Source organism: Parus major, chromosome Z (genome assembly GCF_001522545.3).
Source record: "Parus major isolate Abel chromosome Z, Parus_major1.1, whole genome shotgun sequence".
NCBI lineage: Eukaryota > Metazoa > Chordata > Aves > Passeriformes > Paridae > Parus > Parus major.
This window is the reverse complement of record NC_031799.1, coordinates 51,516,195-51,529,331: the sequence shown is the minus strand read 5'-3', so window position 1 is coordinate 51,529,331 and position 13,137 is coordinate 51,516,195. Positions and strand designations below refer to the sequence as shown.

Sequence of the window (13,137 nt, the reverse complement as noted above, 5' to 3'; positions counted from 1 at the left end):
ACTGTTCTAAATTAGGTATAATCCATTTTATTTTCAACTGACATATCTTTGCAGGCCAGATTCCACAGACCTTATTTAAAAATACAGTGGCAGCTTTAATTTGAAATTTATGCTGAATGATGCACTGATACCCGCTTCCACTTTTGCTTCTGTTGTTCAATTTGGGGTGTCTTTTCTGGGTTCAGGCATTCTGCAGGGGGAGTAACACCAGTACACAGCTTACAGGATGATATCTCAGACCAATTTTTTCCTACTGAATTTTTTGGGGCGGTTATTAATTTATCCATTTATTTATTTATTTGTTAATAAGTTGCTAGGTTTATTAGCACATTTGCCTTCTGCTAGGATAAAAAGAAGCCGCTTAGCCCTGGTGCCTCCTTTTGGTGGTTGTTCTGCAAAAAGAGAGGGCATGATTTTGGGCAGAATTGCAGAACAACATCCCTCTAGTGAGCCTGGACTAACTTTGTAGCCATGGTCAGTGCTGAGCATGAGACAGAGTTTTTGTTATAATTCATCTCTGTCGGCCAGATTTTGTCTTCAGTTCTTTGGCCTGTTCATAGTCATAGTCAAAAGAAACTGAGAAGGCAAGGAAATACTAATGCTGGCAAAAGTCCATCCTATCTTCAGCTTCTGAATGAAGGTCTAGAGGTTACAATCAGCATAACTGCAGTAGTGCATTCTCATTCCCATAAGCAAAGTTATGGTGGCCTGTAATTTCAGCTGGCAGTTCAGAGCAGATTTTCTGATACTGCCTGTACAGGAGCCTAGTACCTGTGTACTCTTCCAGCCACAGCTTGTCACAAGCTGGAAGAAGAATTTCTTTAGTCTTAAGTTTTATTGTAGTCAAGGCTTCAGTCCTTACTGCTCGTGATTTTCTTCACAGAAGAGTGAAATACTGTCATCCTGTCTCAAAAGGTCATCTGCTCTTCTGCAGTCAGGGAGTGTACAGAGCAGCTTGCAGGAAGCATTAGGGATGAGGCATGGCCAGCATTGCTTCAGTGAAGAGTCATGTATTTGTTGTGGGATTTTTTTTAACTGATGTAAAAAACTTCAAAAGTTTGCTTCTTTGGGAGGGATGGTTAAAACACACTGGGGGAAGTTGACATTTCCAGCTCTGTAGTTTCATAATGGAGCTGTTATTCAGTGTTGGTCAGAGAATATCATTGTCATGTGTTTGTGTAAGAAGGCTCCAGACCCCTTTATATCTCACTGCTGTGTGGAAAACACCCAGAGCCATGCATTATTTGCTGAGGAGTACCTCTGAGACATCACATTAATGCCTTTTGGTGTTGTCTCGTTTTCCTTTTGACTTTCTCAAAACGCATGTTAAATCTGTTTCTTACATTTTCAGTTAATTATTTATGTGTGTGCATATGTACACACTGTGTGTGTATACCTGTGTGCATGATGTGTGTGTATGAAATACATAAAAATGTATCGGGCCTATCTTGTGCCAGGCTTTGTAGGCCTTCCTTGTGTAAATCTCCTTTTGCATGTGAGTGATTTTTCACTCCAGGAGCACTTTTGATCACAGTGTGTGGTAGCTGCCACCCAATGACCACAAGAAGGGGCAGGGTCTGGGGGCAGGCGCTGCCTGGTCCTGCCTGAAAGGGTGATGTACTGATACAGGCAGCTGTCTGCTTACTGGGCTCCATGTACAGCTCCAGAGCAGCCTGTGGACAAAGCTGCAGGCTGCTTGCTGGCTCCTGGTACTGAAGGTGTGCAGTTTTAGTTTAAAACTTAACTAAACTTGACCCTGGGGACGAGGCCAAGACCCTGGGGCAGGGCAATTGCAGCTGGCCTGCTAGAGGTCATCTGAGGCTCCCCTGCAGAGAGTTGGACACTGCCAGATAGGTGCTACCACTTCTGTCCTCCTGTGGTGTGGCTTTGCTCCGTGTGCCATCCCCCCACTTTCACATCATCAAGTGCTTCATGGCATGTCTTCCTTCTCTGCACAGGCTGTGCCACTGCAGCCCTGTGGGGAGGGCTGGCCCGGCTGGTCCCTGCCCAGCTGGCTGGTCCCTGCCTGCCTGGGCACACAGTGTGGGACACCCTGAGAGCAGGGCCAGCTGAGTGACAGCCTGTGCTTTCCTTTTCTCTCCTGACCAGGTCCTCGAGGCAACCAGGGTGAACCGCAGGAAGAGCGCTCTGGCGTTGCGCTGGGAAGCTGGCATTTATGCCAACCGAGAGGAGGACGAGTAACCACGCTGCAGTGTGAAGACAGCAACCAGGCATGCCGGAACCAAAAAAAAAAAAGAGAAAGGAAGAAAGAGGAAGAAAAAAAAAAAAAAAGCAAACACAGAAACCCACCATGAAAGCAGCAGCATTTTAGTCCAATATTTATTAAATACACGACAAACTCGATGCACATAGACACAGAAATGATCCAGCTCCTGGCAATCCTAAAACTACAGGAAAAAACACACCTAGAAAACAGCCCCTTCTTCTTCCCTCCATCTCCCCTCTGAAATAATGCAATGGAGAGGGTGCAGGGGGTGGGAGCCCTTGGGGGTGGGCACAAGAGGGTTACTTTGCCCACGGACCGGTCAGGCTGCAGGCATGTGGCAGAAAGTCATTCATGGAGGAGTCTGCAGTCAGGGCTCACACTTGTATTTCTCGCTGACTGAATTGCCAGCCCTGCCTGCCCCCAGGACCACGGTCCACCCAGCAGCTCCTGTCAGAACCTCCTGCAGTTCCTTCGCCTCCCACAGCCACGGCACAAAGACTGTCGGCGCTAATTCGGCATACTCTTATCCAGCCACAGAACACAAAGATACTGCCCTCTGTTCTATTTCTTTGAGGAGACTGAAGGGTTGGGTTTGGGATTGGGTTGGTTGTTTTTTTGGGGGGGGGTTGGGGGGGGTAGGTTCTGCTCCCCTTTATAGTAATTTATTTGTTTAAAACAAGAAAAACCCAACAAACAGGGAGGCAGTTACTGCAAATGTACAATCCAGCAAACTCAGTCAAACAGTCCTTGTGTTGCAAACACAAGCCATCACAATTTAGGAGTGGAATAGATGGGGATGAGAGCTAAGCCAAATGGATTACCTTAGCTTTAGGATCCTATATGCTTGCAATATCACCTGAACTCCAGGTCCTCAGAGCATATTTACGCAACAAAGTTTCTAAGTAGAAAATCTGTATTTAGCGGATGACAACTATTTTTTGATGGTGGGGTGGGAAAGAATGGCATATATGTAAAATCTTTGGAGATGGATAATTTGAAGTAGAAAAGTAGTGGGAAGGGATACAAATAAAGGACATTTAATTTTTAAATGAGGCAATAAATGAACTAAGCCAGACTCTGGCCTAGAAAGAGGTATGAAATAAAGAAGAAAGATAGTTATGTCTTCAACTATATTTATACAACTTTGAAAGCCTTTGAAGTAGAGTGCTTTGTGGAAGTCTTCACGTTTCCAGGCAACAGAAAAGCTAAAGGGCATAATGAGTTGGAAGGAATGAGCAAGGAAGAGCAGGCAAGGGAAGAAAATATTAATTTAGCCATTCAGCCAGTGTTTTCAGCGCTACAAGCAAACCATAGAGCCTTTAGTTATTGCTTAGGCTTGGGATCAGCAGTGAAGGATTAGTGTGGATGTGTGTGGGTGGGTGTGGGTGTGTGTGTGGGTGTGTGTGCGTGAGTGCATGAGGCTGGCATACCAGGAAGTGTATGCAGTGTGTGTACTGATTATTTTCTCCACAGCTGTTTACCAGCTATAGGGGTGAGTGCTATTTTTTTTTTTTTTTCCGAAAGGGGATATAAAAATAAGGCACTGAGTTAATGCAGTATTTGTGATATGAAAATTTGACCCCACATGGTATTTGCATGAGTCACAATTGCAAAGTATTGACCAGTTTTGTAAGCTGACAATTAGGAAAAGAAATGTGGTATTTATTCTTGTGCTTTGTATTTGTATGTAGTATAGAGGCTGTGGGTTTACTCTTTCTTATCACCAAGCAATACAGTAGGAATATTTTACAACTGGGAGCCATAATTTCTGGACTAGAAACCAAAACGTTTGGGAGGTGATGGGGGAAAAAAAGACACCAAATATTTTTTTCTCTAAAAAATAGTCTTTGTTTTTTATAATCAGTTATTATTTTGACATCTTTGAAAAAAATCATCAGCCAGGATACTGTGTCCTCCCTAAGCCTTTCCTTGGTTTCACGACCTGCTGTGCTGTTTTATCCTGAAACAGTGAGCTCATTTAAAATGAGTACCGATACTGTGAACATACTTCTGGTGCTTTTCTTAAACAAACGCAGAGCTTGCAACCAACTTATTCACCACCACACCCTTCAGTTCCTCCAGCATGCGATTTCTGTCCATGGACACTTACAATTTTGAGGCTTATTTTCAGGGAAAATTAGTAAGTACATTTGTACCTACCCATTGGCTCAGCTCTTTCCATTTTCTCCCTAAGTGCTACTGAAGAAAACATGCTGAACCGAGAGTTCACTGTGATGAGGGCAGCGAGCTTATCTCAAGGAGAGGCGCCATGGGGAGGCTCCATGCCTGTGAAGGAATTACATATCTAATGAAGGGGACCTGTTTTTCAGGCAGGGTAATCAAGGGTGATTCATGTCTCGAGGTGGGTTGTTACCGTACAGCTGTAGGAAAAGCACCAGCACCAGCGCAGCACTAGTGAGACCGTATGTTGTGTAGCTGCAGATGTGAGCTCCACGCACCCACGTCAAGAAGATTCCTTGCCTTTGGGGAGAGCTTGAGACAAGGAAAAAGAGGTTTTCTGAGAAAGGGAGATGGCCTCTGTGGTGTGGTGGTCTTGCAATAAATGGCACTCATCAGAGTTTTCCCCTGGTATTTGTTCCTGAAAGCTGGGTCAACCCTGGACTGCCTTCCCAGGAGCTTGCATCTTTATTTTCTTTAGTCTGTAGGCCTGTTTCTCCCTCCACTTTTCTCACTGGAAGCCAGTGACAATAATCACCCATCATAAGGCATCTTTTTATGCATTGTTCTGTGTGATAGAATCATTTGCTTTCAGCCCCTGCAACAAAAGTATTTCAGTCCAGGATAGACAGACTTTTCACCCAGCACAGTTTTTCTCTTCCAGAAATTATGGACATTTACAGTCAGCAGCACATTCAATGCTGTGGTAACAAGAGTGAGATACAGTTTCCTTGCCTCTGTTATTTCATTTGCATGCTACCAAGCTTAGGTGTTTATAAGTATATGGCAGTAATACATATCTATCTATATATGACTATATCAAATGCAACAAAAGAGCACTATTGCAGAGTTAACTTTGTCTCCACAAAAGAAATGCTCAGATCCTTTCCCGTGGCAAAGACTGGTTTTAATGAAACTGTGTATTGAGAAATAGTTAAGCATTAGCATTTGTGATTATAAATTGGTTTGGGATTACAGTGCAGGTTTTCTGAACAGTTTGTTTTTAAAGCTGCCGATTTGGGCTTCATCTTGCTCTGTACTGACATTTCCGAGGGAAAAAAGAGTAGTATTGACATGTTTGGCAACCAAAAGGCAGCATCTTTGTCATGACTTGTCAACCAGTTTCAACAATACCTGGCTTTCTGTATGTTAACCACTTAAATGTTATCCTGCTTCTGTTTTATAGTGACTGTGAGGCCTACAATGCAAGTATATAATTATTTTCTCATTAAAATAGAAACCTGTGTTGTGTTTCTATAAAACTGCCTGTTTCTTCATGTTGTTGCAGGAAGGTGTGTCCCTGAAAGCTGCCTGTGGCTGGAAGAGAGTGGCCTGTGTCCCACCTCCCATGGCAGTTGGTCTCTTCCCATGGCTCTTGACTTGGTGTCTCTGACTAGAGGTGGGAGAGATCTCTCTCCACTTGGTGGTGGCAGCTGCAGCAGCAAGAACATCCTTGCATATTTCTTTTCCACTATCATGCTTGTGGAAGCTTGCATAAACTGTATCTGCTTTATGATTAATCTCATGACCACTCTTTCCTTGCTTCCTTCGCCCCTGCAGGAACCCCAGTGTCCTGCATGGCAGAGCACACCCTTTCAGCCAGTTGTCCATTTATCACATGCCTGGCTGCAGCAACCAGCTGCTTGCCATTGCCCCTCACTGCCCCTTCACCGTCAGCCAGACCAGGGGAGATCCCATCCCTCACCCATGCGAGGAAGCTGCTGCCAGCTTTTCCCACCTGGAGCTGGGAGGTGCCAGAGCACCATGTGAGCCTCAGAAGGACAATGGGGACTTGTTGGGATCCAGCCAGGTTCATGCCAGCCTCTGTCCCTCCCTGTGCTGGAAATAGTCAGGTATTTAACCCCCTGTGGGAAACAGCAGAGGACACTGGTGATTTTGGTGGGAGTTGGCTAGGGACAAGTGCTGCCTCCCATCCATGGTCTCCGTAACTCCAACCCTCCTCTCCTTGTGCAGGTAGTATCAGAAATGCCTATGAAGAAAATCAGTTGTGGATTTACATTCCAGTTAGTAAATGGAAGTCAAGAAATGGGATAGAGAACAAGCTTGAAAATTCATCTGTCCACTCTGGTCCCTCTGTCTTTGCGAAAAAAAAAAAAAGGTGTTGCTGCCTTCTTGACACAGGAGAGGCTTTCTGTCTTCCTCTGCCCTGCCTTGCTCTGTGCCAAGAAGGATGTGTATTGGACTTAGTGGCACACAGTAGGGAAAGGAATTCCTAGGCATCTTCTTTGGATTTTATGCGAATTAAAAGTGAAAATTCTCCTTTTGCAAGGGAGCATTCAGACATTGCTAAAGCAATTCAGTGGCACCAGTGGGTGGCAGCAGGTCAGGAATTTTGCAGTTCTACTGTTATCAGCTGTTGTTATCTGTTTCATAACACACTCAGGACATTTAAAGTCCCTGTCACCCCATTGCGTAGATGAAATGGCATGTACCAAACTTTAGAGTGTTTTTTACAATGTAGGTAAGGACTATAAAAGAGCATTTTATCAATAATTTCTGGCATAGCCCCATGAAGATGGAGGTACTGCACTTCGTTTAGTTTCAGGTGGCTTTAAGAGGCCACAGCACAGTGGGAAAGCCAACAGAAAGGCAAATTATTTCCTCTGCAGAGGCAGGTTTGATGAAACTGCTTTAAAAGGAGGGAGAGAATTCAGTGCAGTGCTTTCACTTGTGAATGGGCACAGGAGACTAAAAAACCTTACAAACAGGGATCTGTAGTGTAAGGAAACCAAGTCAGAGCACCACAAGCTGTAACAGGGTGGAGGAACAAGGCTAGGTAGGGCCAGAACTACAAATAATGCATGAACTTCAAAACTAAGGACTTCTAGTTATGTTCTAGTTGCTGAATTGACAACAGGTGGGGGGACAGTGCAGGAAACTATTGGCAGCCTGTGTCCAGCCCTCCACTGCTTCCCAGGCTAAGGGCTGAAAGCATCCTGGTGTTTCACATGGCTCAAGACTGAGCCAAGGGCTATCCTGCCCCTTCAGCAATAGCATAGGGGGAAAACAAACAAACAAAATACTGAACAGCAAACAGCCTTAGCAGCAGCAGAAAAATACCCAGAATGCCATCTAGACCTCATGGTTTGCTGCTTGCTCTGGCTGAGCACTGATGAATTGGCAGCATAACCCACTGCTTTATCAATGGGGTCTTTAGGAAAAGTTTAAGCACTAAACATGGCAAGCAGTGTGAGAGCTCCTGCTCCATTCCAGGTATGTGTCAGCTCTGCAGTGAATTGAGAATGGTATGCCACCAGAAGCTGGAAATTATTCAGGTCTTGTTCCAATCTTGAGTGGGGGAGCAGTGGCAAGAAGAATTGATGGTGGAAGAAAAATGTGCAGAGCTCCCTTGCCACATTCTCAGTTACTGCGAAGGGCATGGGGAGCGTTGCATGGTGGGGATTTGTGTGGCAGCAGTGACATCTGCAGGGGGGATTGCACTGACGGTGGAGAGAGCTTCATTCCCAAGGATGGATCCTGGAAGCTCAATCCCAGGAGCTGCCCGTCCATGGGAGGGACGTGGTGAGTGTGATGCCCCAGTCCCAGGGCCAGTACCCTGAGCAGCAGCCTTGCCACTAATGCAGGAAACCCTCCTGTGGCCAGCAGAGGATCAGGAAAAGATACACGGCACATCTCACAAGCCTCCCATGGGGAGAGAGTTGGGATTGGGTCCCAGAAAAGGCTGCTGTGCTTAGCATGCATACCCAGTGCCCTGGTCATGCCCCTTCCTACAGGAGCCAGCCCTGCTGGGAAGCCACTGCTGGGAACAACTGCAGGGTCTGTGTTACCTTGGCAGGCAGCTTGGTGCAGGACCATGGCTGGAAATGCAGAACACTTGGCAAGGGGCCTTACTGCACTGAACTCTTGTTCTGGGGACTGTTGCTGGCTAAGAATGTGGATGCAGAGCACAGGGAGGGAAGAGAAGGCTGGAAACTGCTCCTCAAAATGGGGAGGATTTCACACGGAGCCACAGCAGACAGACCAGGGCGATGCTGTCCTCATCAGGGTGTCACTGTGACTCAGAGTGATCCAGGATGCTTATCTACAAATGATCCCCACAAGTACTTCTTCCTCTTGCAGTATCTGAGAAATCTGAACACTCTTGGCCTTATATTAAAATAAGCATCAAGTCCTCAAGCTGCAACTGAAACACAAGTTACCAGGAAAATATTAGCAAAAACAACACAAACTTGGTTGCACAGCTCTTCACAGGACTCACACAGAGCTTCCAAAGTGTTGCAAGCAGCAATGTTGCAGTGTTCAAAAGTGTTGCAGTCATTAGAAAGGGGTAAAGAGGTGTTTGGGAATCATTATCTCCATGGAGAAAGGTGGAGTTTCCAGATGCGCAATGGGAGCTGACTTGCTGGACAGCTTTGAAACCCTCACACTGTGTGGAGGTGGCAAGTATTCAGCCCTATTTAATTGGAGTGAAAGAAGGAAGATGCTAAAGTAGGGCACTTGCTCACTCTCTAAGGCTTGTTTGCTTGTAGGAGCATGGGTTTGGGGTACAGCACCAGCCCAAGGTGGATCCAGACTTTCACAGTATTACCCTTTCCTGTTCTCTGCCAACTCCTTGCCTTCTGTCATTCCCTTCTGGTTTCCACATGATGCTATTGACACCCAAAGCAAGGCTGGTTTTGGGCACCAAGACAAGGCAGTTTCTATGGGCACAGATGTATTTCACCTTGCCCACACTGAGCCTCCTGACTGACCACCACTGGGAGGCCCTGTCAGCTTCCAGACTACCTCCTTCCCTCCCTCCCACCCTCCCTGGCTGGTTCCCTCTCCTCAAGTATTTCACTGGATTTACACTTCATTGCCAAGTCATCCCATTATCCATCCCATGGAAGATGGGTAAACTGAGAACCAGGAGATAAACCTTAAATGGACTAAATCCAAACATACCAATGCACTTAGATACCTATATACCTGTAAGGGCCTTGCTCTTTGAGGGCTACACAGCACTAAACTCAGCTGGGAAGCTCATGGACTGAGCTTGGGCCAGTGTACTACAAAATGATGTGGACATCTTAGTGGGACCAACTGGAAAGTGTGTTGGGGGAGAGCCATGTGAAACAAAAATCTTGTCTTGGTTGCATTACTCATGCTGAAAGGGCATGATTTCTGCTTTTCTTTAATGCCATGTTGAAGAAAACAAGTGCAGAACAGAAGGCAGACTAAGCTAATATGTTTTCAAAGAAAAGGGTAGTTTTCAAAGGAAAAGTTAATTTCAAGCTGTGGGATTTGATGTATAAAGAAAGTGAGGATTAGCAATGTGTGTCAGAGCAGAGTGGTGTAAACAGTGGAAAACAGGTAAATAGGGGAAAATCTTGCTGATGGGAAATTTTCCTGGAGGGAGCCATTTCAGAAGCCAGCTGAAAGCATGATCAAATAATGTTTTCAGCAGGGGTGGAAAGTATACAGCAAAAAGCATATTTATCCAAGCTCTCTGTAAACCACAAAAAAACCCTCTTGCCAGTTACAGCATAAGTCTTACCTGCTGCCAGGTCTGGACTGTGCTGGTACAGGACAAGATTCAGCTCAGCTCTCCTCCTTGGCCACTGTTTGCTGGGTCAGTCTTCAGCAGACGAGAATCAGGAAATTGCTGAATGATATCGCTGTTCATGAGCCTTATCATTTATTGACATGAGGACTCTGAGTTTATAAATCAAAAGATAGGTCTATACAGTCTGTCTAAGCTTTGCTGGGTGTTTGCGAGGAATTCATTATAAAGATGCTCAAATACTAAAGGATAAAACCAGCATTTCAGTCCCCCAGTGGGCTCTATTTTTTCAATCTTGCTTAATCTCTTATTCCCTTCCTGTATAGAAATACTAAATCAGTGTGGTTTTAAAATGTCAGGAGCTCAGTTTATTCTCCAGGCATATTCCTGCTTTGCCCTAGGCTGCTCCAGTTACAAGTCCTTGCAGAGTGTGCCTTAAAGTTCATGGTCAGATGTTATTTGCTAGCTGCTAATAGTTCCCACTGTCATCTTGGAGGTGACCTATATAAAATCCCTGAAGGTGACAGCTATTTACCCTTGGAAAGTGGTGGTGTGGAAGTACATCACATGTGTCAGTGAGAGGCACGATCCCATATCACCCACACAAGGTCCTGGCCCTGCGGCAGCAAAGCAAGCACATCTACGGTGGAGCAAGAACAAGCATCAGACCCCTGGAGAGAAGAGCATGCACATGATGTGACCCTCAGCTGTGTCTGTTGGTCTTCAGCAAACAGGAGTGTCTCAGGTCCTGCAGTGACTGGTGTTATCAGTCTGTCAGGAGGTGGGTGTAGCTGGCAGTCTTCCTTGCAAGAGCAGTGCTGGTTCTAAGCTGGTGGCCAAGGTACAAAGTCATGCCGAAATGGGTAAAGTGTCTCCCCATTGCCCATGGGCAGTTAAGCAGGAGCTTTGAAGCCCAGAAAGTGCCCAGAAATGCAGAGGTTGTAGTGGAACAAAGCAGTGCTGCTCTCAGCTAGTATGGCCATTTCAGCATCTACACAATGGGGCATAAAAGTTCTAGCTCAGCGAAGTCTTGAATACTCCACAGTGCTGCAATGAAGCACTGAGGAAATAGCAAACACCAGTAACAGCAAGACAGCTGCTGTCTTGCCACACAGTTTAAAATTTACATTTATGTATACATGTATATTTAAATTTATCTGTTCTTCAGTTAGACACTGAAGAAATGCAGCCTGTAAAAAAGTTAGCAGCAGAAATATTGCTGGAAAACTGCCTGGATGTTCTTGCTTCCCTAGTGCCCTTTACCCAATTCCCCTCTTCAGCTCCAAAATTTCCTGCAGATACAACAGGATCCTGCAAAGAAAGGAGAAGAGGTGCAGTATTTAAGTCCATTAAATTTTCAGTATCTTTTATACATGTACTGAAGCCCTAAGAACACACAAGATCTACCAAGGCCATTCATTCATTAGCTGCCTGGGAGGGTGCTAGCTAACATTCTCCAAAGTAGTATGCACTGTCTAGCTTTCTTGAGAGTCTGGAGCTCTCTCTGGGAGCACTTTGAGGCAGAGTTGTGGGCCTGAGGAACTCCTGACATATCTTCCCTGTATTACATGTGCAGGTGAGCCCTCTGCATGGGTTGCAGAGCCTCAACAGCCCTTCCTGTTTTCCAGGTAAGGCTTCTCCAGCACCCAGGCTGTAGCTTGCACACCCAGGCACAATTTTGCTCTCTTGTCTGAAGATGACACCATTGATGCCATTTTTCACCGGTGCTCTAGCAAAATGAGCAGGGACATCTTCCCCACAGCTTCCCTGCCACCCTCATGGAGGATGCTGGGGCTTTCCCCTCTGTCTCAGGGACCTCTCTCCAGCCTGCCAACCCAAAACAAGCTGGATAATTATCCAGGTGTGGCTACCACACATTATAAACAGGATTATCCCTATTATTTGCTGTGCCTTGTTGCACAGGTTGTCTGGAAATCCTCAGCTGGCATTGTAGTCTGTTTGAAGTGAGATAGTGATAGGCATTGTCATGCAATTTTGTAGCCCAAAACCACCTGTGTGTGGGCTCTGCATTCACCACCCCCTGTGCTGAGGGGCCTGTGAGGGGCCCACAGAGGATCAGATGGTGCTCTGTAATCAAGGAGAGCTTGTTACTGAGTTTCCTGTGTTTTTCGTTTCTGAGCTGCCAAGGTTGAGTAAATACACCCCATATGAGGAGCTGCTGTATGGAAAAAAGGGTGCTAAGGCATAGAAATGACACTGGAATGTGCCACAGCATCTGCAGCTTTGGAGTTGTGTATGCTACTTCTTGGGTTTTGCTTTTTCTTTTTAACAAGTGACTGAATGTGTTTGAAAGGGTGTTCTGCTTAAAACAGTGCAGAAAATTTTAAAATCTAAATGACTGAAACCATAGCCAATTTCTGTAGTCAGGACCCAGCCCAGAAGAGTAAATAGAGAGGTTGTGAGGAGTGAATTATCATCTGCCTGCTCTGAATGTCTGGGATATCACTGAGGGCTTACTGCAGGCCATGGCTTCGGTGTTGGCTTTACCTGCCTGAAAAACAGAAATTTAGCCAGGCAAGGAGCTAGCATCTGTCAGGTGAAAATTAATGGATCACCATTAATTAAGGTAAGGGTATCTCCAGCAGTTTTAAAGAAATATATATCTTCCCTCCTCTCCAGAAAAAGCACTATGCATTGCACAGAGCAGAAATGCAGAGCCTGTATCTTTATGCATTTATGATGCTTTTGATGGTCTCCACCTCTCAGCCAGGAAAATGGAGTGGATTCATCCCTTTTCTCTCCACTGCCCTGATGTCCTCTGCCACCTACTCTTCTTCCTCTTGTAAGAGTCTCAGGCTTATGGAGAGATATACTTCCCTCTAATTGTACCTGGCTAGGGCTGAGTTATTTAGTAAAGGTCCTATCAGACCAGAAAAATCAGTGCTCTTTTTGCCTTTGCTTGCCTCTTCTTCTTTCTTCCCCTCACTTCTAAAGATAGGTGATTTGCTGTGTCTTTCTCCTCCTTTATTCTGCCATACTACTCTTTCCATATGCTCTGTGTGTTATCTTTCTCTAATTCATGTTGACACTTACTACCCAGATCCTCTCCAAACTTATAAATCCCAAGTCAAATTTATGTTTCTAGAGAGCTTTTATTCTTTTTTTTTCTTTTTTTCTTTTTTTCTTTTCAAATATTATTATTTAAATGTTTTTGTAGGCTTTTTGGAACCAATTCATCATTGCCAAA

The 13,137-nt window shown here is 45.2% G+C and overlaps 1 protein-coding gene across 8 annotated transcripts in view; it reads left to right on the top strand.

Annotated features, from left to right (window-relative positions):
- The window catches only part of PALM2AKAP2 (PALM2 and AKAP2 fusion), a 264,548-nt gene extending 258,881 nt beyond the window's left edge, over positions 1-5,667 (top strand). For all 8 annotated transcript variants that reach the window (XM_015652711.3, XM_015652710.3, XM_015652708.3 and 5 more), the window contains one exon: positions 2,110-5,667. In XM_015652711.3, the coding sequence (XP_015508197.1) occupies positions 2,110-2,202 (93 nt within the window). In that variant the 3' untranslated portion in view covers positions 2,203-5,667. The remainder of the gene's footprint in view (positions 1-2,109) is intronic.
- The last annotated feature ends 7,470 nt before the right edge of the window (positions 5,668-13,137 follow it).